The sequence below is a fragment of the Sander vitreus genome, chromosome 6 (assembly GCF_031162955.1).
Source record: "Sander vitreus isolate 19-12246 chromosome 6, sanVit1, whole genome shotgun sequence".
Taxonomy (NCBI): domain Eukaryota; kingdom Metazoa; phylum Chordata; class Actinopteri; order Perciformes; family Percidae; genus Sander; species Sander vitreus.
Window position 1 is genome coordinate 2762921 of NC_135860.1, and position 22957 is coordinate 2785877.

The window sequence follows — 22957 nt, forward strand, 5'->3', positions numbered from 1 at the left end:
AGAGCAGACGCACAACAGGGTTTGCGCTGTGTACACCGCGCTCCTTCAGCTGTTTATGAAAAGTCATAAAGTCGAAATTGCACGACTCTGCAGAGCCGTGTGCTCTACTGAACTCAAGCGAACTGTCATCCGCTCTCTCTCACCCTTTAGGGTGAGCAACTGGAACAGTGACAGGACGTCATGGCAACCAAATAAACAACAGGGCGAGTACACTTGTCACTCAATCTTAGGCAAAGTGACAAACAGTGGCGAAAGCCGCGACATGAAATCCGCACTCATGCGGGTCCAGTGAAATATGACAGCTACAGTTTGTTGTAAAATAGCATTGTGGACACTGGATTTGTTGAATTTACTGTTTATCAGACCCCAGATGAGACAAGAAGCTAACGTTAGCGAACGCTGCGGTGACGGTCCCTCTGCCTTTGACTCCCCGCTGCAGGAGACGCTGTATTCCTCCGACATATTTAACGTTACTGTTTTAAAAAAGTTTTCCAGGTTAGTGGGGGTGCATGCCGCTCAAAACCAACATGAAAAACGTAGCTAGTAATGTTCACTAAGTGTTTTGTTTTGTTGTTAAACTGTGTGTAAAATGAGCGGTGACGTTAAATCACCCTACGGTACCGTCTATTTGCTGGATGGTTTCAAGGTAACGGTCGGTAGCTAACATTAGCAGATAAGCCCGTACCGTTTGACATTCAAAATTCTAGAGGAAACACTGGATGTGCACAATTACTTCATCACGAAATGCAGATCAGACTGACAGTAATATTGGACAAAGAACATGTTGTGTAGTAGGACAGATCCAGATGTAATACTGCTGTTGGGCTGAAGCCTTCAATCTCCTGAGAGAAATAAAGAAGAATAAAAGCTTAAATTGAATGTGTGAACATCTTTCAAATTACAGTGTTGACATCCAACAGCGACAATTATTTTAAGGTCAAAGAAAATGTTATTGCCATGTTGCTATGTAAGTTGAACTCTTCAGGAAAATACTTTGAGAAAATACAATAAATGTAAACTGAATGCTTGATATTTGCCTAAAGACTGAAAAAAAATTCCAAAGAGTATATTTTCTTCACTATCATGCCAAAAATTATTTTAATATTTTACCACCCTCTAGTGGTCACAAGCATATGGTACAACTCATTATTTGGACAAAGTCATCTACGTTCAAATTATCTTACGTTTCATTATACTAACACACTTTGAAAACATTTCAGACATTAATCAATTTTCTGAATGGAAAACATTCAAAACTATTTCCCTTTACTACTCCTTACACACACTTTTATAAGATCACAGTAAGACATTACATTTGTTCTAAGTTACCTTTTACAACCATATACTTTTAAATCTCTTTTTATAACTTCCTTCTGCTCTTACTGCTGCTTCCTTGGTGTTGTTCCTTGCTGGGCCTTGGATCTTCTATTGCTGACAACAGGTCATGTATTGGAAACATACAGGTCCAAAAATATCAATGACCAGCTCTGGTTCTTCTTGCTATTTTTCTGGATCTCCAGTAGTAAAATGGGCCTGCTGTGTTTTTTCTTCTTCAGGACCTTTTTGTGGTGCCGACTTATTATCTGGCCCTCTTCTATTTGGTGGCGATAAGGCAACATTCATTTGACATTAATGTCTTTCTTTTGGGTTTCTTTGACAACTTATGTTAACATATGAACTTACAGTAGGGATATTTAGACTGCCGCTGTCCGGAGCGACAGAGGGAAAATATTTCAGTCGGAACCAAAATAAGGAACCGAAATTTGCGCTCTAATCCCGTCCGAATACTACCGTTTGCGTAGGAACCGGATCCACAGTGGAACCGGGTTTCGGTACCCAACCCTAGTCATATATATTATATTATATATTAATATTATATTAATTTATTTTACACTTCACTTGGCTTTGCGTCGTGCCTAACAGGCTACTATTTTGACCCTTTGCAGCACCGTTACTTATCATCAAGCTGCACCAAAGCACAGACAATTAAAAAATTAAACTTGATTATGGATTGGGTGAATGCGTCACCTTGTTGCCTGATGGACACTTCCTGTTTTAACAAAACTCTGATCATTCAAAACAGTATAGTTTTCTCAATAAACTGTCAAGTGTCTGTCATATCTGTTATAGCTTCAAAGCTGCTCTAATCCATATTTTTTTTACATTAACAATTAATCAAATTACAATGTGTAATGTGAAAAATTTCACTTGTAGCAACAAACTACAAAGCTGCAGATGCTTGTAGGCAACTCCCACTGAACACTACCTGCCCAGCACCAGACAGACAAAGTCAGAGACTGTTGAACACAGTGGAGCACTTAGCTACCAAAGAGCCTGAGCTTTTCCCTGGAGACCAAACCAGAGCTAAAAGGAGAGTGAATATTAGACTGAAACACAGTACAAATGTAATGCTAATATTGCTCCATATCTGCAGGTGGTGTAATATTAGCAACATGTTTGCCATATCAACTTTTACAGCTTGTCGGGCTGTCCCCAAGTGATCAAAAATAGATAGATAATCCAGCATTAGTGAATGACTAACCTAGATCAACGACCGATCATATCCAGGATAATTGCCGGAACATCGGGATGTTTGTGTTTGTATTTGTGTTGCCGTTCATAACTCTGTTCGCTATCAGAAACAACAACGGGAACATCCGAGCTTCTTTCAGGGATATGATTGTAAAGATTTTCAAAGAATATAGCCTGCTGTGGATTTTCTTTTTCAGGGCCTTTTTCCTCTGTGGTGCCCCTGACTTATTATCTGGCCCTTTTCTATTAGTGGACCCTTAAGGCCTCCTAAATTTGGCATCAATGAGACATATGGACTTACAGTAGGGATATTTAGAGATATTTAGTTGTTCTTAGAAGGGTAAAAGCACACGATAATCAGGAAACTTAACCGAGAAGAGGTGTGTTACAATAAACAATTAAAATGAAGTATGTTATAGAGAGAGAGCGAGAGAGAGAGAGAGAGAGAGAGAGAGAGACTGATTGCAGATGTGTTTATCATGTGAGTCTCATTGTGGCAATGCTGGTGTGCAGCTCCATCTCACACATCCAATAGTTTAGTTCCTGACAGTTGCCCCTGACCCATGAGCCTCGGTTATTATATGCACAACTGTACTGCCCATTTCTCCAAAACTCTGGGTCATTCCAGGTTCTACAAAACAACACAAAACAGTTTTTGGTTAATTTGGTAAGGGTGAAACAGTGCAGGAGAGTTGTGACTTTGAATGTTTGTATATTTGTTAGCTCTGTCATAGACTGGTGGCCTGTCCAGCTTTCATCCTGCCTTTTGCTACAGGCAATCACGTAAGCGTTTATTTAATGATTTGCAGGTCAAAAGACATCTGAATGAAATCAGGTATTTGGATGTGTAGGTTACACAAAACTGTTCCTTCAAATATATTTCAGTGACTAAATGCCAGTGTGTAATTAGGACATACTTCACAATGTAATATGTTTATGTCAATGTGCTAAAGAATCGCTGTTGATAAATAAGGATCATCATTTTCTTCAAAAATCCTTACCTATAAAGCACTGAGCTTCCATCCACCCATTTGCAAGTCCACGAGGTGGTTAATTCTCTCCAACAATTCAAGCCGAACCACATGTTGACAGCACCTCCAAACCTACGGACAAATATCTGTTGGGAAGGAAGTGTAGTTGAAATACATGCAAATAACATGCATTATCGTTAGTGAAATCCAACAAAAGTGAATTGGCAGCAGGGTAATATTAGTATAGGTTTACGTAAGAAATATCAGAAATACCTCTTCTGCTTCATCATTCAAGATCACCAAATGAGATCCTTTGATTGCACAATCTTGTCTGGCACACTCCCAGTTGCTTGTTGAAGAGGAACGTTGGTAACATGATGACATGTAACTCTGCCATCCCGGTGGACAGCATGGTCTGTTTCGTTCTGATCAGGAACAGGAACAGGACAGGACACATCAGGACAAGATGGAATGGGACAAGACAGGTGAAGGAAGGACAATACGGGACAGAAAATGCTCAAAACAACGCAAGATATCAAAACAGGACAGGGGAGGATTAAACCAGATTAAACAGGGCAGAATAGCATGAGTGAAGACAGTTCATGTAATGTGGTAAAAGCAAAATAGAACAAGACAGGACAGAACCAAACAGTGTTTTAGAGCCCGAGATAGGTTAAACCATTACATGTCTGTACAAAATTTTGTGTCAATCCACCAGGTAGATGTTGAGATATTTTACGGAATAAGTTACAACTTTGACCAGCTGGGGGCACTACAGGAAATGTCAGGGGACCACAAAAGTCAGAGGGATTTATCTCTCGGATGTCTGACAAAAATGTCACGATAATCTATTCAGTATAGACCCTTTGCAAACACATGACCATGACCGCGTGACGATGCCATGACGGACGGCGGAAGCACAGGCTAAACAGTAGTAGACGAGCGGAAAGTTTCATAGTTTCAATCAGTTTGAAATACATAACACTAAATAAACTGTATTTATGCTTTATGGCTTCTTCTATTGAACAAAAAGTTGTCGTGCCGTTATCGGTCGAGGTAGGACATCTGGTAGGTGCTCACAAAGAGCGGTATTTGGAGAAGTTGGAGATAGCAGGATTGGATACCGACCCTTAATCCTTCCTTCTTCCGTTTTCAAGGACCTCATTAAATCACAGAGTCTGCCCGACTTCAGTCCACACGATCTGTATCACTGTGTCGGAAACGGAGTATCCCCATATACTGGTGCTGATCTCAAAGCTTTTAAAAGTCTGGATTCTTACCAGTTCTTTGTAGCTGGCTGGGTTACAGGTACACGATGCTACGCTAACGACAGGGGGCAGGTACCTCATAATGGGAAAGATAAGACATCAATCTAGGGTTTATTTTGTATTAACATCTATTCTTTACTTAAGTAAAGATTTATATAACACGTAGCCCATGTTTTTAGAGGACATGGTCAGTCGTGGCTACTCACATATCGTTGTTCACTCGGTGTGCCAATGCAACTTCCTAATGGATGCTTGAACGCATCCCAACTCTGGGAAGTGCAGTCATTAATTATCACACGTTAATCCATGCAGTAAATCACGGAGTGTCTATGATCAGTAGTAACCACACATAATTGTAACATCTAGCCATCTTCTTATCTGTGATTATATTCGCTGTAGCCTATGTTAAGATTTGACCGGTGGATATTATGACGCGATGGGCAGCAGCTAGCGAGCAGTCCAAAGCTAGCTGCAGCTAACTTGTCAGCTAGCTGGGATTGGAGCTCCGCAGACCCGCATTTAACTCGGCTTTTGGCCTTTTTGAAGCTAGTTTCCGTGCCATGTCATCTTTAATTTAACCAAAATTTTTTGTATGTGTGTTAAGTTAAATGATCAAGGGAACGGCTTTCTTTTTTGGATATGTAGCTAGGTCAGTGAATAACCGATGTTAGCTAGTTATGTGGGTCATGATCGGGTTGGACCTGTTAGCAGGAACAGCTGGTTAGCACGGCAGCTAACTGGTTGAGGATAATTTTATTTATCACTCATTTAAAACAGAAAGGCAATACATACACATGCGTGTATTGGTGAGGATTACTCTGCAGATTGTGAATGTGAGAACAAACACGAACAAAAACGTATGCGTTTAGCTTGCCGTCCGTCTACAGCATAGCTCTTCCGCCGTCCGTCATGGCGTTCATAATTCGCAAGAGTGGAGCGTGACGTCACGTGCAAAGGGTCTATATATCAAGAAATTTCAATCTGGACCTAAGTAGTGGACTGGCAGATTGAGTCATGCCACTAGCATATATATATATATATATATATATATATATATATATATATATATATATTTATATATATATATATATATTGTAGCTATGCTAGCGGCATTACTCAATATATATATATACATTAGTAGCTATATATATATATATATATATATATATATATATATATATATATATATATAGTAGCTATGCTAGCGGCATGACTCAATATATATATATGAATATAAATATGAATAAATAAAGGTTTTTGGAAAAGAAACCCACTGACCCACTTGAAGTTTCATTATCTGATTTTGTTGTTCAGTGATCTTCTTGTCTAACTTTTTTTTCTCGTCTAACTTTTCTTCACTTAGGTGTTTGTTCCTGGCATGTAGCTCATTCTTTTCCATTGCCAATTGGGCTTTATCATGAACCAGTTGGTTTTTCTCTTGAACCAGTTTCTCTTTCTCTTGAACCAGCTTCTCTTTCTCTTGAACCAGCTTCTCTTTCTCTTGAACCAGATTGACTTCATCTCGAATCAGTTGTTTTTTCTCTTGAACCAGCTTCTCTTTCTCTTGAACCAGATTCTCTTTCTCTTGAACTAGTTGGTTTTTCTCTTGAACCAGCTTCTCTTTCTCTTGAACCTGATTGACTTCATCTCGAATCAGTTGTTTTTTCTCTTGAACCAGCTTCTCTTTCTCTTGAACCAGATTCTCTTTCTCTTGAACTAGTTGGTTTTTCTCTTGAACCAGATTCTCTTTCTCTTGAACTAGTTGGTTTTTCTCTTGAACCAGTTGTTTTTTCTCTTGAACCAGTTGGTTTTTCTCTTGAACTAGTTTCTCTTTCTCTTGAACCAGTTGGTTTTTCTCTTGAACTAGTTTCTCTTTCTCTTGAACCAGTTGGTTTTTCTCTTGAACTAGTTTCTCTTTCTTTTGAACCAGTTGGTTTTTCTTTTGAACTAGTTTCTCTTTCTTTTGAACTAGTTGGTTTTTCTCTTGAACTAGTTTCTCTTTTTCTTGAACCAGTTGGTTTTTCTCTTGAACTAGTTTCTCTTTCTCTTGAACTAGTTTCTCTTTCTCTTGAACCAGTTGGTTTTTCTCTTGAACCAGTTTGACTTTCTCTTGAACCAGTTGGTTTTTCTCTTGAACCAGATTCTCTTTCTCTTGAACCAGTTGGTTTTTCTCTTGAACCAGTTTGACTTTCTCTTGAACCAGTTGGTTTTTCTCTTGAACTAGTTTCTCTTTCTCTTGAACCAGTTGGTTTTTCTCTTGAACCAGTTTGACTTTCTCTTGAACCAGTTGGTTTTTCTCTTGAACCAGTTTGACTTTCTCTTGAACCAGTTGGTTTTTCTCTTGAACTAGATTCTCTTTCTCTTGAACCAGTTGGTTTTTCTCTTGAACTAGTTTCTCTTTCTCTTGAACCAGTTGGTTTTTCTCTTGAACTAGTTTCTCTTTCTCTTGAACCAGTTGGTTTTTCTCTTGAACCAGATTCTCTCTCTCTTGAACCAGTTGGTTTTTCTCTTGAACCAGTTTCTCTAGGAGCAATAACATAAAAAGTTAGCTTTTTTATGTTTCACACTTAAAGGAATAGTTCAGTGTTTTGGGGAAATACACATATTAAAGGAATACTTCACCCTCAAAATAAACATTTGCATATCAATTACTCACAGAGTGTTGCCTTGAATTTGTGAAAAAGAACGTAATTTTTTTTAATGGTGAATCAAAAAACAAAAAGGTCTTGATGAATTGAAGTATAAGAGGGCCACATTAAACAACAGCAAAAATGTATTAACACATGCATTTACAAACTCTCACACAACTGGTGCAGTAAAATCCAAGTCTGGTTTATCCAGTAGAATGCTCAGTACTTTCCGAACACACACACACTTTCATGAAAACCTTAATATTAACAACCCTTCCATATAAATAGTCTCCCACTTGCACAGACGTGCTACTCATGCAGACTCGTAGTACGCCTGCACAAGTTTCTTAGATGCATAGCGGACACAAATTCAAAGCAAAACTCATGGAGTAATAAATATACAAATGTTAATTTTGAAGGTAAAGTATTCCTTTAATGTTATTAGATCACACCGGTTGTGGGTTTGACACAGTTGTTTTGTTGATGTGTCTAATATGCAGCCCACAACATGATATAAATATATACACTATATTTCCAAGGCTGGAGAGAAGACTCACTTCCTAATGTTCTTCAACTGGTGTATTTGTTTTTATGGTGTGATGTGGAAGGTGGGGGCTGATACTCACCGGCTTGAAGTCGAAATAAAACATTGAAAGCGAACAGTATGAGGCACAGCAGGCCCACACTGACTCCGACAACCATGTAGCCTTTTGACCCTCCTACAGGGACAATACACACACATAGTAAATATTACAAGCAAAAATGAGACTGATTTGTAAGCTAGGGACTCTCCACAGCATCACAGCACATAAGGCGACATTTTCCACATTTCATAGAGTTGTATCTTAAAGTGCTTTAACAAATGAACCCATAAACACACATAACTAAATAAAAGCAATAGTACCAGATGGCATAAAACGCAATATTGTCCCTTCAGGTAAAAACACACATCAATCACCCACCATAATTATATTATTAACATGGGGGGAAATGCAGTTGTTCTGGCTACAGTAAGCCCTTTAATATTTTACCTCTTATAATTCCACCTTTTGTTTGACCTCTGTGGATAATACATTTTATAATAGCACTCTTCCAACTCTGTGTTTTATCATTGTGTGTAATTATCTATGATAATAACCAACACAAACTTAAATGTAAAGATGAAGTTTTGCGGAAGAGATGACACCCTCATCTGCTAAGAGGAAGTGGTTATATTTAAAGATTCTATTAAAGTTACTAAACAATATCACTGATATAATATAAGCTGTAAATCTTGTATTTGATTACTTTTACTGTGTTTTGCTGCACATAATCTTTAACTTTCACAGTAAACAATTCAAAGGAGCCTCTGTAAATGAGCATAATCATTTAAGACAGATGCATATATAATAAATATTCATATGCAGAGTTTCTATGCACAACATTTATGAAAATAACTCATTAGAGAAGTTGTCTTTGAACCAAAATGTGACTAGTTGTAAATGGAAAAGATAACATGTGACCTGATGTGTAAGTCAGGGACTCTCACGGTGTCGTAGTACTTTTCTTTAAGACGTCTCTTAAAAGATTTGGCATTTTATAAACACAATGTTTAAAAAATAAGCACAGAAACACACCTGAACAAATTGCAGGTCTATTTATATGTGGATAGTTTCATTACATGCAAAAATAGAACAATGATAAATAAGCTGCACTTCTCAAAGGAAGCTTGCAAACTAGAAAATTAAAAAAATTAAATAGCCATGAAATGCTTTACCTTGATTAAAATGTACAAGCTGCCTATCTAATGTAAAATGTGTCAGGTCAAAGGTCACACTAAAGACAGAAACAGAGATAAGTGCAGTAGAAAGTACGGTGAAATTACAAAAAACTAAAATACTTTAACTTACTTAAAGTATGACGATTGTCTATTTGCTCCTCTCTATGTCTGCTTTCATCAGCTGGTGAGTTGACATGGTGCACTCCCTCCATTCTTCTTACAGTGACAGTCTTGAGCCAACAGTTATTTGTCCTTTAAATTGTCTCTGTGATTGTAGCCTGATAGTCTGGTGTTCGCGTGTGTGTGAGTGTGTGTTTGGGCGGTATGAATTCATCATTGTCTATTTATGCCAACTGATTATGATGCAATGCAACAGTGGTCTGCCCATGCACAACTTAGATGACAACACAAAAGACAGAGTTGGCTAAACCAATAAAATCATTGGTATACAATAATTGACATATATTCACTCCTCCAAATTGAGGCTTTGCACGTTCAGTAAACAACCTTCTATCACCAGCAGATGCAACGTGTTTCCATCTAAAGTCTTTACCTTCACACACTGTGAGCGTGTTGAAGCTCTATGTCTGGACAAAAGGATACAGGAAGTAGCCGGGTTGGCTCTGTGGGTAGAGCAGGCGCACATGTACTAAGCGGTTTATGCCTCGACGCAGAGGTCCTGCATGTCTTCCCCCTCTCTCTCCCCTTTCTCACCTAGCTGTCATGTAAAAAATGAAAGGCGGAAAAGCCCCAAAAAATAAAAAGGATACAGGAAGTCATGCTATTTATGTGTCTGGTGTATTGATAAGACACAGCAGAAGGTAGAAGAACTTGCTACTCAGCATCAGCAGGTTCCCTCACAGAAAATTCTTGGAGAAAAAGACAACACAATAACTTCTCATGTCAATTAACAAGTGATCACTGATCAAATTAGTTGCAAACGCCACAGCTAATTGTTGGAGCAGATGCCAAGGCGTTAAATCAATATGAGGTTGACATTTGTGGTTGTTAGTTAGATGTATTGGATGGATTGACAAGATATTTGGTACTAGGGATGCAATTTGTGATTTCTTTTCATTGTTGATTAATCTGTCGATTATTTTCTCGATTAGTTGATTGGTACATAAAATGTCAGAAAATGGGGAAAAATGTCCAAAGCCAAGATGATGTCATCAAATGTCTTGTTTTGACAGAGTGAAGAAACTAGAAAATATTCAAATTTAACAAGCTGGAATCAGAGGATTTTGACAACTTTTTCTATGACGTTCCACTTTCTCACCGTTGTGACGAAAAGAGAGCTGAGCCAGAAGGCAAAGCTCTCAATCTACCGGTCAGTTTTTGTTCCTACCCTCACCTATGGTCATGAAGGCTGGGTCATGACCGAAAGAACAAGATCCAGGGTACAAGCGGCCGAAATGGGTTTCCTCAGGAGGGTAGCTGGCGTCTCCCTTAGAGATAGGGTGAGAAGCTCAGTCATCCGTGAGGAGCTCGGAGTAGAGCCGCTGCTCCTTTGCGTCGAAAGGAGCCAGTTGAGGTGGTTCGGGCATCTGGTAAGGATGCCCCCTGGGCGCCTCCCTAGGGAGGTGTTCCAGGCACGTCCAGCTGGGAGGAGGCCTCGGGGGAGACCCAGGACTAGGTGGAGGGATTATATCTCTATTATATCTCTGGCCTGGGAACGCCTCGGGATCCCCCAGTCGGAGCTGGTTAATGTGGCCCGGGAAAGGGAAGTTTGGGGTCCCCTGCTGGAGCTGCTACCCCCGCGACCCGACCCCGGATAAGCGGATGAAGATGGATGGATGGATGGATGGTTCCACTTTCAGGATTGCTCCGTTGCAAATTCCGCTACCTTCTGCTTTCTTTGTGTTTTAAAATTTTAAACTCCGGTGGATTTGTGAGGACTATGGTTAACTGCTCCTCAGATCTCTACAGGGTAAATCCAGACAGCTAGCTAGACTATCTGTCCAATCTGAGTTTTCTGTTGCACGACTAAAACAACTTTTGAACGTACACGTTCCACCAAAACATCACTCGATGAAATCTCAACTGTTTGCTGTCCTGGCTCTTAAATGGTGGAATGAGCTCCCTACTGACATCAGGATGGCCGAAAGCCTACGCATCTTCCGCAGAAGGCTAAAAACACATCTTTTCCGACTACACCTCGGATAAACACAGAAAAAAATAAAAAAAATAAAAAAAATATATATATATATATATATATATATATATATATATATATATATATATATATATATATATACATACGGGTACGCGTGACACACGGTGGAAAAGTTGAGAGAAAGGGAAAAAGAGACTGTGCTGTCGCGTCCGTGTGTGCGTGCGTCCTTGAGAACTGTAACTCGTATAACTTATGTTGTCAGTTAATTGTAGCATTGACCGGCATGCTACTTGCCGACCTGTGGATGAAACCAAATCCCAAAAAATTACTACAGTTCTTGCGAAACGGGTGGCAACTAACTGCAGACCTGTCAGCATCCAAGACGATTGTGATTGGTTCGCAGCGCTGTGGAGGAAGGTCTGCCAAAGAGAGACTTACTTTTCTTAAAGGATTACTCAAACCCATAATCAAAATAGTTGAACAAGTCAATGTTTTTGAATAACTTGGCACAAAGATGGACACATCTCTGTCTTTCTCACAGCTTGCAGACAGTGTATTAGAAAGCCCAGCAGCGCCTACACCTGTTGAGCAAACGTAGAGCTTTTAGTGCCAGCAATTCAATTCAGTTTCAATTCAGTTTTATTTATAGTATCAAATCATAACAACAGTTATCTCGAGACACTTTACAGACAGAGTAAGACAAAGCCCCAACAATTACAATAATTCCCTCAAGAGCAAGCATTAGTGGTAGCTATTGCGACAGTGGCGAGGAAAAACTCCCTTTCAGGAAGAAACCTCGGACAGACCCAGACTCTTGGTAGGCGGTGTCTGACGATGCCGGTTGGGGGTGTGATGAACAGTGGCAAAAATAGTCACAAAGATAATGGAAAAGTGACTACAATGGTAGTCGTAGTAGTTCATGTCATAGTAGGGCACAGCAGGGCATTACGGGGTGTAATGTGGGACAGCACAGCATGTGTGGACGCGGTAGGATGCAAGGACGCAGCCGGACACTGCAGGGAATCGCAGTAGACATTTTACCTGTGGTTTACCGGTCACTCACTGAATCCATACTCACTTTCAATATCTCAGCCTGGTACAATGTCCTCACCATCCAACACAAAACAAAACTTGCACAGATAATCAATCAGGCGAGCAACATAAATGGCTCCCTCCAAACCCCACTAACAGAACTCCACACCCGGTCAGTACTCAGGAAAGCCACTATAATCACACAGGATCCCACCCACCCCCTTCACCAATCCTTTCAGTTACTGCCATCAGGTCGACGATACAGAGGCCCACTTGCAAGGAAAAACATATATAAAAAATCCTTCATTCCCACTGCCATCACCACACTGAACAGCCATACATAGACAACACCCAACATTTCAATTTGTCCAAGACTTTGGTTTAAAACCAAATACCATCAAAACTACGACATTCCCATCAGCCTCAGCTATACTTTAAATGTTTGCACATTTTCATATCAAACTGAGATGCATTTAGTCTTGTTTATACAGTTATATACGATGATACAAATACGCCGTACTGGTCAGCTTTGGCTGCTATTGGTTTTGTTTTCATTTTTGAAGAGATGTGTAAATGAAATACAGATTTAAACATAATTTTGTTGACTCTTTGACATCCCATGTGGTACCAATATTATTTAAAGTTCTGCTCTGTTAATAAGTGCATACAAATGATTAATTCAAGAACACGAGTTACTCATTTTTGCACAAACACATGTAGCTGCATGTTTTCTACAAAGTGGAACTGTTTGCATTCATCATTAGTAAAGAATAGGTGTTGGCTGTCACTCACTGACTGCATGTACCCAAACAGGATGTCCTTATGGCTGAAAATAAAATCCTTTTGAAGGACGGAAGAGCATCTCCTCACCTACTGCAAAAATACATCAGCTATATGTTGCATCAGCTTCATGATGCAGAGACTGGAAGTTGTATGTTGAAGTCTTGAACTCTTCAGCAAAGTATTTCTTTAAACACTGTAATGGGATTACCAAACTTGTGCATTTCATCAGATATTTTATTAAATTCATTTTATTTTTTATTCTTTATTATTGTTAGGTTCTAAATGTTAAGTTTCTAATTTTACTTACACTTTCTACAAAGTTATAGTTCAATTTAACTTCAACAACTTTCTAACACACTTCTTGTCTATCTGCCCGCCCCCTGCAAATGTTGCCCCTTTTTGGTTTTCTTTATCATAATATATAACTGAGGCATTATGTTTTTCAGGTTGTCCGTCCGTCTGTCCCATTCTGTGTAAACGCGATATCGTTGAGGGAATGTCTTCAATATTTGGCACAAAGGTCAAAGGTCAACCTCACTGTGACATCATAATGTTCTGCTAAAACACTTTTTTCCATAGCTATTATTCAACAGCATAACTCGAGAACAGAAGGGGAGACATTTGGTCCGATACTGAGTTGGTGACACTAATCTTGAAACTGTGGTGATTGTAGAGATCTTCTGTGCTGCCGAGCTGAAAATGTGTGTGAAGCATCAATGTTTCATTACATATACAGTATGAGTCTGGACAGACATGGACGTAAACTGCAACTTGACTGACTGGAGGAGGCAACAGCCACGAGGCGGTATTTCTAGTTATCTTATGTGGCCTACATAGCCCAGTCTTGTTTATGACTGCATGGATTTCGTTATTTGGGTTATTTTTCCTTCACACGGAGAATCAAATGGGCCAGCAGACATGCTCAACTCTAAAATCTATTTATTTTAAAAGATGATCCAGAACTCTTTCTACTGACATTTCTTTATCAGCCAGAGGCAAAACACAACATCACATACAACACTCATTACAAAGCACACATAAAAGGGTATTCAGCAGAGCCGTTTCTTCTCACACACCCAGTAGTGTTGTTCTTTGCAGTTGGAAAGGACCCAGTTCATAGTGTCGGCATAGGCGCAGCGCAAACGTTGATCAACTGGCTGCTGAATCCTGTCACTACAAAACATAAACATGTCATATCATCTTGAACATACCACAGAAAATTTAAATATTAAACTTGATGGTTTGGGTGATTGTGGCACCTTGTTTTGACAGATGGACATTTCCTGTTTCAACAAAACTCTGATCACTCTGATCAAAACATTTTATTTTTCTCGATCAATTGTCAAAGCACAATGTTGCAGTTTGTCTCTCTCTTTGTCATATCTGTTATAGCTTTAAAGCTGCTCGAATCAATGTTTTTTTAGATTAACAATTAACCAAATGACTATGTGTAATGTGAAAAATGTCACTCGTAGCACCTCCCACTGAACACTTCCTACCCAGCTGGACAGCTGGAGTAAGAGACTAGCTGTTAAACATAGTGGAGCATTTAGCTACATTTAGCTACATTTTTTTCCATTTTGCCATATCAACGTTTACAGCATGTTGCGCTGTCCCAGAGTGAAACAAATCAAACACTTGCTGTGCTGCCAGCCATGCTTGTTCAGTAATCTGGAACTATCTGCAGGGTCAAACTGACAGAACAGCTAGCTTGGAATTTGTGAAGTTGTTTCACTAATTGTCCAGTGAATATGACGCTCAATGGTGTTTAAGCCCCCAACGTCTCCTTCCAGGCAGCGCTGCAACCGTTGACTTCAAGGCACTTAACCCTAACCCTAACCCTAATCCTGGGCGTTGCATTTTAACCCAAAGCTAACCATAACCATTGCCTAATCCTAGTGCCATCCAGTTGGCGCTGCCTAGAAGGAGACGTTGGGGGCTTAAAACACCGATAAACGAATATGACCGCCTGAACAACAGTCATGTGAACGTGAATTCATTATTTACTCAAGTAATGAATTGAACAGGAGAGCAACGGTGCAAAGGTGCCGCTGCAAAATAGCCTCGGGAAGGAACTTGTTTGGGTGGAACACGTGTACGTTCAAAGGTTGTTTTAGTCGTGCAACAGAAAAATCAGATTGGATATTAATATGCACAGGAATGGGGTTTTGATACTTCATGGTAATCATGTTATTAATAATAGATTTAAACATTCAAAAAGCCTTACGTATTAGTCAGTGGGCTTCCGTCCACCCATGTGAATGTATTCAACCGACCATTTCGTTGACTGCTCAAGCCGATCCACGCGCCTTGACTTCCAAAAGCACGGAGAGCGTCCTGTTGGGAGGGATTTGTGATGAAGATTTGATTTGAATATGCTTCATCAAAGGTGGTTGATGAGGTCAGTTCAATTCATAGGATAGCTCAAGATAAGAATAGGATATATTTAGCCTTGCATTGAAATTGCAAGGCCTTCTCGAAAAACAACCTGCTTTAATAGTGCCTGGCTGGATGCAGGAGAATGTAGCAGAAATGGATAAAAAAAAAAGCATCAATACCTCTTCCCCTCTATCATTTAAAACCACAAGATGAGCTTCTTTCGCCACACAGTAGTTCTGGGCATTCTTCCAGGTCTCTTTCACAGTAGAAATGAAGTAACAGCTGGACATGTATAGCTGCCATCCCCAGGGACAGCCTTGGGTTTTTGGTTCTGCTTGTAAACAGGACAGGACAAACAGAGACAAGGCACAACAAGACAGGAGATAAGATTATGGTGGGACAGGAACCGACATAGAGGAAAAATCCTTTCAAGAAAATGGAAAGAAAATCTGCAAAGAAATTGACAAATGGTTGTCTGTAAAAAATAAAAAAATAAAAATAAAAAATAAGCCAAGTTGGCTCTGAAAACAACACTCACCCATTTCAGAAAGCCTCATTATCAGGCTTTTTCTTTCAGTTTGAAGCTCCATTATCTGATCTTGCTGTCGCCTGAGCTGGTCCTTCAACATCTCATTATCTCTCATCTGGTCGGACTTGTTACAAAATCCAACTTGGAAGAAAAAGAAAGATGTTCCTCGTTTCGCTCAGACCTTACAGCACACTCACTTTAAAACTTTGCATTGAGCGAGTGAAAAAGAAATCTGATTATTGGAATGAGCAATAACTGTGTTTTTCTTAACAATTACAACACACGGAGGATGCTATTGCTGCACTTTTGCTGCCAGGTTTCACAAAACTTCATTGGAGGAGCAAAAGACTTTCGCTGTGCCATTTGGCCGGTGCAGGCTGATACTCACTTTGTTGGAGCCGAAGAGAAATATTGAGAAAAGACTGAATGATGCACAGCAGACCAAAGCTGACTCCGACAACCCTGTAGACTTTTGACCCTCCTACAGGGACAATACACACACACACGTTGGAAATGTTACAAACAAATGAACCCATAAACACACATAACTTAATAAAAACATCAGTCACATATGGCAATATCTTTCTTGCAGGTGTCTTAACATAATGATACAATGTTTTGAATACCATAATATAATATTTGTGTAAAACACTTGATCAACAAAAGAGGGTCAGAGGCCACAGCAACAGTTTTAGAACCATAAACTGAAAATACACACACAAGAAATAAAAGCTCATTAGTAAAAAACAAAACAATGTTCTGACCTGAATGGACATTTTCTCTCTCCTCCAAACTACTCATCTCTCCAGTTACTTGTGAATTGATGTAGTCTGCCATGTTTATTCTTTTGACAGTTTAACCATCTGTTAGAGATGGCTACAAAATGTACTGTACTTATAGCCTCCATCCACCTTTCCATAAATGGGCACTGATGAATCAATCTACACACACCCTGTAGATTGATCCATCAGTGCCCATCCATGGCTACAAATTTCACAATGACAGTTGTGTCACCGAACCACAGAAAAAAACAATCACATCAGTGATTTAACGAGAACCAAACATTATGTGATTTTGAAGCTTTTTTCCTCTGACGCACAGGAAGTAATACATGTAATGTTTGTTTTCAAGAGAATTTAAAAAGCAGAACTCTGGGGTTAACTTCATCAGATTAGCTAGAAACCCTGGGAAAAAGATGAATCAGTTTTGCAAAGCCACAGCTTATTGACATCAAGTCAAATGTATTTCTACTGTACAGTATAGCACATTTTAAACATAAGATGACAAAAGTGCATGAATAAAACATATATACACACATATATATATACATACATATATACACACACATATACACAATGGTATTATGCAATGCCATTTGGTGCAGAACAAAACTGTACAAAGGGAAATTTTATCTTAAGAAAAGTGCTAAGTTGCTAGTGGTCTGAGGAAATGGAAACACTGCTGTATGACTGAACACAGAGATGCACATCCTCCACCCACAGTACAGCATGCACACACACACACACACACACAGACACCCACACCCCAGTGTGTTACCTCTGCCATTTTAAACTTGTGCTGTGGCCCTCGTGTTCATCTTTAGTGTAACCTTCCAGAATGACTTGGCTTACTGGACTTACGGTGCTGTTGGTGGTGACTTTGTATGCATTGTCTGCTCAGGACAAAGGTCAGTAACTGCTTTGTATATGTGGGCTTCACAAATTCTTTGTTTCCTTGATATAACTGGTCTAGCTTGTTAAACTCTAATTGTTGTCTGTTACAGTAGCTGAAGGGAAACTAAGCTTTACATTTTGAGTATAGTTAATAAAAAGCTTACAAAGTATCATTATATTGTGATTTAAAGGTTTTTGGAATGATGTACACTTTCTTAATGTGTCTAGCAATTAAAGTTGCCTTACCAAGAGAGCACATATATACATTTTATTCTTGATTTATTTATAGTAATTGCAGCTTGTTTTTGTACAAGATGTTGTTGTGTGTACACTGAAAACGTGTACGTGCATATGGTACAGGACATGCACAGGGTAAAATGCTTATGCGTTAATGGACGACCTGTGTGCGATGCTCAGCTGAAACATGCAGGCGAGAGTAGAACTATGGGTGAAAATGACTTTGCTGCAGTGTATATTTGCTCGGTACGGTCTCTGCCAAATAAGCATGAAAATAAACAAGAAACAAATGCATATTGAGGGATGCATCCTAAGAATATTATGAAATATTTGCAGACAAAAACCTCAGTGCCTCTTTTTTTTTTTTAAATGTTTAGCGCCATTCTACTTCAGCTCACACAACTCAGCAGTGTCTCCGACCCAATAAACCCAAAGTCCAGCATAGAGCGGCTGAGTGAATGTGGTCTGGACTTTGTGAAGGAGAGTCATGGTTTCAGAGACGCTGTAGAAGGACAGAGTCCCTGCCTTGTGATCCAGGTACACTCCTACTCTGGAGGACTGAGGGCCTGAGAGGGAAGTTCTGATATTATCATGTCTGAAATTATAACTGATGTCGAAACATCCTAATGCCCAAGACTTGTCATTGTTACCAAATCCGCTTTCATTTCCTGTTCTGCTTATATCCTTGTATGCAACGGCTACCGAAATGCCTCCACTGCTCCTCTCCACCTCCCAGTAGCAACGTCCAGTCAGACTCTCGCTACTGAGGACCTGAAGCCAGTCAGTGAATCTGTCTGCGTGGCTGCAATACAATTGCTTTTCTCTCATTACTGTTGCTTTTCGGTTCTCTTCAGATAGCGACAGCCCTGCGTTAACTGTGTTGGCATCCAGTGTGATTTGACGGTAATATTGTAGGAACTCATCTCTGGTCTTGGGCTCTGGTTGTGGCAGTAAAACATCTACCTCACTCACTTTTAGCGAGATCTTCAGCCCTTCCCCGAAGAGAATGTCTTGTAGTTTATCTCGGGCCTCTGACACAGCCGCTATCACATCTTCAAAGTATTGCAGAGGGTGAATATTTAATCTGGGTGAGTCTGTAGATTCACTTAGATGTGACAGCAAAAGGTAATTATGTAGAAATTGGATGTGGTCATCGGTGTGTGTGAGTTGCTCCAGCTCGGCGTCCTTCTTCCTCAGCTCAGCGATCTCCTCCTCCAGCTTCTCCTGAAGCTCTTTGGCCCGGCTAACTTCCATTTTCTGCTGGGATCTGATTTCTTCCGTCACCGTGGAGCTTCTTTTCTCGACGAGACCGACAAGCTCGGTGAAAATCTTCTCGCTGGCCCTCACTGCTTCATCAGCAGAGCGATTGATAGCCTCCATCTCTTGCTGAAGCACTTTGACATCTTTCTCTCTGTCCTGGATTCTGTGCTGGATTTTTTGCCGACTCACCCCGAGCTCCCTCCTCTTCTCATTCCTTTCCACTGCAGCTGAGACTGTGTCGTGGTCTTTGTGTTCATCCATGGAGCACAAAACACATACGGTCTGCTGATCGTTGCGGCAGAAAATCTTCATCACTTCGTCGTGGCGAGAGCAATATTTCTCCTGGAGATATTTGGAGGGTCCAACCAGCTTGTGTTTTTCAAAGGCAGGGGATTCATAGTGAGGCTGAAGGTGGAGCTCACAGTAAGAGACTCGACACATCAGGCAGGACTTGTGTGCTTTCAGCTTTCGCCCAGCGCAGAAATCACAAGCGACATCTCCAGGCGTGGCATAGTAGCGATCAGCTGGAGCAACGTGAAGTCTCGTCTTCTTCAGCACTTTCACTAAATCAGCCAACAGGGAACTTATCACCAGGACAGGCCTCGGGGTGAAAGTCTGTTTGCACTGAGGGCAGCTGTAGATTTTCTTCGGATCCTCTTTATCCCAGCGGCTTTTAACACAGCTCATGCAGTAGCTGTGCCCGCAGGGAATAGTCACCGGATCCTTCAGTAGATCCAGACAGACAGAACAGCAGAGTTTCTCCTTGTCTAGCTGCAGCGCCATTTCACTTCCCAATAAAAGTGAATAATAAATAGACTCTCTGAGGAGGGAAGAGGGCGTGCTGGTCAGGTTTTGCTACATTCCAGTAAGAGGAGCGGTTTCAAGTCCTTGTTTACTCCGTGGTTTACAACGGAGCCTTGTTTGTATGTGAATTTTAAAAGAAACCAGATTCCCTTTGGAAGACAATGTTTAACTCAGTCCAAAGTTGGCAAATAAAACTCTGCTGGGGAGTGCAGCAGGAACATAGGATCAGAAATGATTAGTTGTCCTTTCTACAGCCAGTAGCCGGTTATCTTAGTTAAGTGTGGGAACTGCGGAAAACGGCAAGCCTGGCTCTGTCCAATGGTAACAAAGTCTACCTACCAGCACCTCTAAGGGTTACTAATTAACATGGTATTTCTTGTTTGTTTAATATGTAGCAAAACCCACAAGTGGCCTGGTTCCTGAGGCTTGTGTGCCAGACTTGTGTACCTGTGTAACGGCTTACATGAATGCAACTTCTGACTAAATAATAAAAGTGAAAACAAAATGGCAAATCAGTCTAACTTGCATAGTTGCTTGGGTATCAAACCTGCAAAAAGAAAAGAGAAACAATGTCTACGTATATATACACTGTATACCGTATCAATCTTCTCAATCACCCAAAATGTCAACCAATTCCTTTTCATTTAAAGTAAGTCAATACGTTTTAGACTGAAAGAACGTGGAAACTGCCAGATAACTTTTGGCTTTTCTGTTTTGTTTCCTTTGTGCTCTAGTTACCTTAGATGTCCATTACCAACAGAAAACCATCACTCCTGCCAGAGGCTCATCTGTGAAATTATCCTGCGATGCATATTATGACTTTGAGCACTGCGGTCTGCTTCATGTTGTATGGCATCATATCACTAATCAAAACGTTGAGCTGACTGACCCCAGCAAGTACTTCACCACAGTAACCGAGACAGTTTCTCATTACAACATGAGACACAGACAGGTCGTGACAGAGATTCTCGACGTGACACCAGAGGACGACGGTCAATTCCAATGCCAGGCTGGATGCAATAAGAGTAAAGAGACGGCAATGGGACGTTTCATCTGGATCACTGTCAAAGGTATTTTCGTGGGGAGGAAAAATACAGTAATTCTCATTATTGTAACATTGGACTTACTTTATGCTATGTTTTGACATCATAATTGATCATTAATACAGTTTTGTAGGCACGACAAAAGTAAATTATCGGAAACAAGCCCATAGTAAAATACACTGGCATCAAAGCAGTGTGGCCGTGTCACAGCTTGACCTGTCCACCACTTTGGGACAGACTGTAATATCTCAACAACTATTAAATGAATTGCCATGATATTCTGCACAGGCATTTATGTTCCCTTGAGGATGAAACCTACCTACGCTACTTTGAATATCGCTCCTGCAGATTGCATATTATCATTTTTAACTGGATGGACACTGATGCCTTGTTCTGCTCTACTCTATTCTCTTACAGGTTGATCATCTGATCGAGTTGGCTCTGTTCACAAAAGTACTCAGATCTTCCAAAATGCTGATTGCCCAAGGCTACATCTTACAAAAGCATATTGAGATTAACCTCTTTTCTTCTATTTTAAGTGATTGAAATAATTTGAACAAAAGCTTTATTTCAAAGGAACTCCTTTATGTCTTTTCCTGTTTCATCATCTCTTGTAACTGCTTTTGTGGCCTTTGCTCAGCAGATTAAAGATCCACAATATGACTCTGCCCTCATGCTTGAAGACATTAGCCTAGACAGCTAATCATTTTCTCTATTATTATCATCTTTATCAAAATCATTAATTGGTTTAGCTCCTGAATATTAACATGGATTTTAAATAGTTCTGAAAGCAGATGGTTTCTTAGCGTAAAACTGTATTAAAAGGATACTTTACCGATTTAAATTCAGCTCTGTGTCATCTTTGTGTGGGCAGTGTTTTTAGATAACAGTGTTTGGCTTCCCTCCGTGACATCAGTGCACAGAGTTCGGAGCATCTGAGGTCTGCCGAGATGCACCGGATGACGCAAAACACGGATTTTGGCGACCTCTGCTTTCTCTCTGTGCACTGGCAACACAGAGTCACGCCAAACACTGTTCATCTTAACACACTGCCCACACTGCCATGGCACAGAGCTGGATTTAAATCAGAAAAATATCTCTTTAATGATGTTTAATGGTACGTAATATTGGCAAATTAGAACATGAATACCAATTTAGATGTACTGATATTTATATAAGGGATGGGCAATATGATACATTATTGCGAAACAATATACATTTTTGCCATGTTTGTATTAGGTGTGAGACTGTTTGGTGAATAGATTTTGTATGATTTTGCATTAATGTAATGAAGTATTTTGCTTTGTCGGGAATCTAATTTGCTGGACAGACATTCCTGTGTCTGGGTATCTTATCCATTAACAAACTGTCCATTTATTTTCCAGTAAATGCATCATATCACAATCGGGACAAAGACAGGATTGCAAAAATGATTTGGTTCTGTGCCCAACGTTAAGATAATATATAATTTGTAAATACAATTTTCATGGCACTAGCCTGTCTGTTTTTGGGACACAAAGCCCTGCACACATTTCTAAAGTGAAAACTGATTCGTCTGCAACGATTCAACAGAACAACATGCTCATGCTGCAACTTGTTTGTTGCACTCTGAGCTGTCTGCCCTCCTTCAATTTTCATTCCCACTACAGTTTTGAGCGCTGAAAACCCACAACAAGAGAACAAAGCCTATTGGCGTAACAGCAAGATTGAGACATGACTACATGATTCATTTTAAGTCACAGTCTGATTTTATAAATCACACTCAACAATGTTGATAATTCCCACAAAGCATAGTTGTTACTTTTCACAATCAGTTGCTGTGTTCATTTTGATTGTTAATCGAGATCCGATTATCCTTTCATTCACATGGGTTTTATTCTTTGTAGAAATCATTAAATTCAGCACACAAACACTGACTGCAACTGTTACAGATGTGATTCA

General features: G+C 40.0%; 4 protein-coding genes across 6 annotated transcripts; 1 reads left to right on the top strand and 3 right to left on the bottom strand.

The window, feature by feature from the left end:
• Positions 1-1056: 1056 nt before the first annotated feature.
• On the bottom strand, positions 1057-7310 carry LOC144518877 (uncharacterized). The gene is made up of 4 exons (XM_078251749.1): positions 6050-7310; positions 3777-3928; positions 3534-3649; positions 1057-3163 (listed from the first exon to the last, which is right to left on the bottom strand). Exons 1-4 carry the CDS (start codon positions 7308-7310, stop codon positions 3010-3012), a joined length of 1683 nt encoding a protein of 560 aa, XP_078107875.1. The 3' UTR covers positions 1057-3009.
• A 6744-nt stretch (positions 7311-14054) lies between these two features.
• Positions 14055-17117, bottom strand: LOC144519149 (perlucin-like). Of its 3 annotated transcripts, none has more exons than XM_078252092.1 (6): positions 16764-17117; positions 16388-16480; positions 16009-16140; positions 15650-15801; positions 15319-15428; positions 14055-14264 (listed from the first exon to the last, which is right to left on the bottom strand). In XM_078252092.1, exons 1-6 carry the CDS (start codon positions 16834-16836, stop codon positions 14141-14143), a joined length of 684 nt encoding a protein of 227 aa, XP_078108218.1. In that variant the 5' UTR covers positions 16837-17117; the 3' UTR covers positions 14055-14140. The 3 variants fall into 3 exon arrangements, with proteins under 3 accessions (XP_078108218.1, XP_078108217.1, XP_078108219.1); XM_078252091.1 differs by having other exon boundaries at positions 15650-15804; XM_078252093.1 differs by lacking the exon at positions 15319-15428 and having other exon boundaries at positions 14176-14264; positions 15650-15804.
• Positions 17118-17518: 401 nt separating this feature from the next.
• LOC144519150 (uncharacterized) lies at positions 17519-21679 on the top strand. Its single transcript, XM_078252094.1, has 3 exons — positions 17519-17686; positions 20708-21043; positions 21434-21679. Exons 1-3 carry the CDS (start codon positions 17617-17619, stop codon positions 21436-21438), a joined length of 411 nt encoding a protein of 136 aa, XP_078108220.1. The 5' UTR covers positions 17519-17616; the 3' UTR covers positions 21439-21679.
• LOC144519147 (E3 ubiquitin/ISG15 ligase TRIM25-like) lies at positions 17565-19967 on the bottom strand. The gene has a single exon (XM_078252089.1). It carries the CDS (start codon positions 19950-19952, stop codon positions 18294-18296), a length of 1659 nt encoding a protein of 552 aa, XP_078108215.1. The 5' UTR covers positions 19953-19967; the 3' UTR covers positions 17565-18293.
• Positions 21680-22957: the final 1278 nt, after the last annotated feature.

What these genes read in the sequence shown, in the direction of transcription:
- LOC144519149 (XM_078252091.1), bottom strand. Translation starts at nt 16,836, where the DNA reads ATGGCAGACTACATCAATTCACAAGTAACTGGAGAGATGAGTAGTTTG. An exon ending in TTCTCTTCGGCTCCAACAAA is followed by an intron (nt 16,141 to 16,387) that starts GTGAGTATCAGC and finishes TTTTCTTCCAAG; the next exon opens with TTGGATTTTGTAACAAGTCC. An exon ending in GGAAGCCCACTGACTAATAC is followed by an intron (nt 14,265 to 15,318) that starts GTAAGGCTTTTT and finishes TATGTTTTGTAG; the next exon opens with TGACAGGATTCAGCAGCCAG.
- LOC144519150 (XM_078252094.1), top strand. Translation starts at nt 17,617, where the DNA reads ATGACTTGGCTTACTGGACTTACGGTGCTGTTGGTGGTGACTTTGTAT. An exon ending in ATTGTCTGCTCAGGACAAAG is followed by an intron (nt 17,687 to 20,707) that starts GTCAGTAACTGC and finishes TTTGTGCTCTAG; the next exon opens with TTACCTTAGATGTCCATTAC.
- LOC144518877 (XM_078251749.1), bottom strand. Translation starts at nt 7,310, where the DNA reads ATGTTATTGCTCCTAGAGAAACTGGTTCAAGAGAAAAACCAACTGGTT. An exon ending in GATAATGAAACTTCAAGTGG is followed by an intron (nt 3,929 to 6,049) that starts GTCAGTGGGTTT and finishes GTTCCTGATCAG; the next exon opens with AACGAAACAGACCATGCTGT. An exon ending in TGAATGATGAAGCAGAAGAG is followed by an intron (nt 3,650 to 3,776) that starts GTATTTCTGATA and finishes CCTTCCCAACAG; the next exon opens with ATATTTGTCCGTAGGTTTGG.
- LOC144519147 (XM_078252089.1), bottom strand. Translation starts at nt 19,952, where the DNA reads ATGGCGCTGCAGCTAGACAAGGAGAAACTCTGCTGTTCTGTCTGTCTG.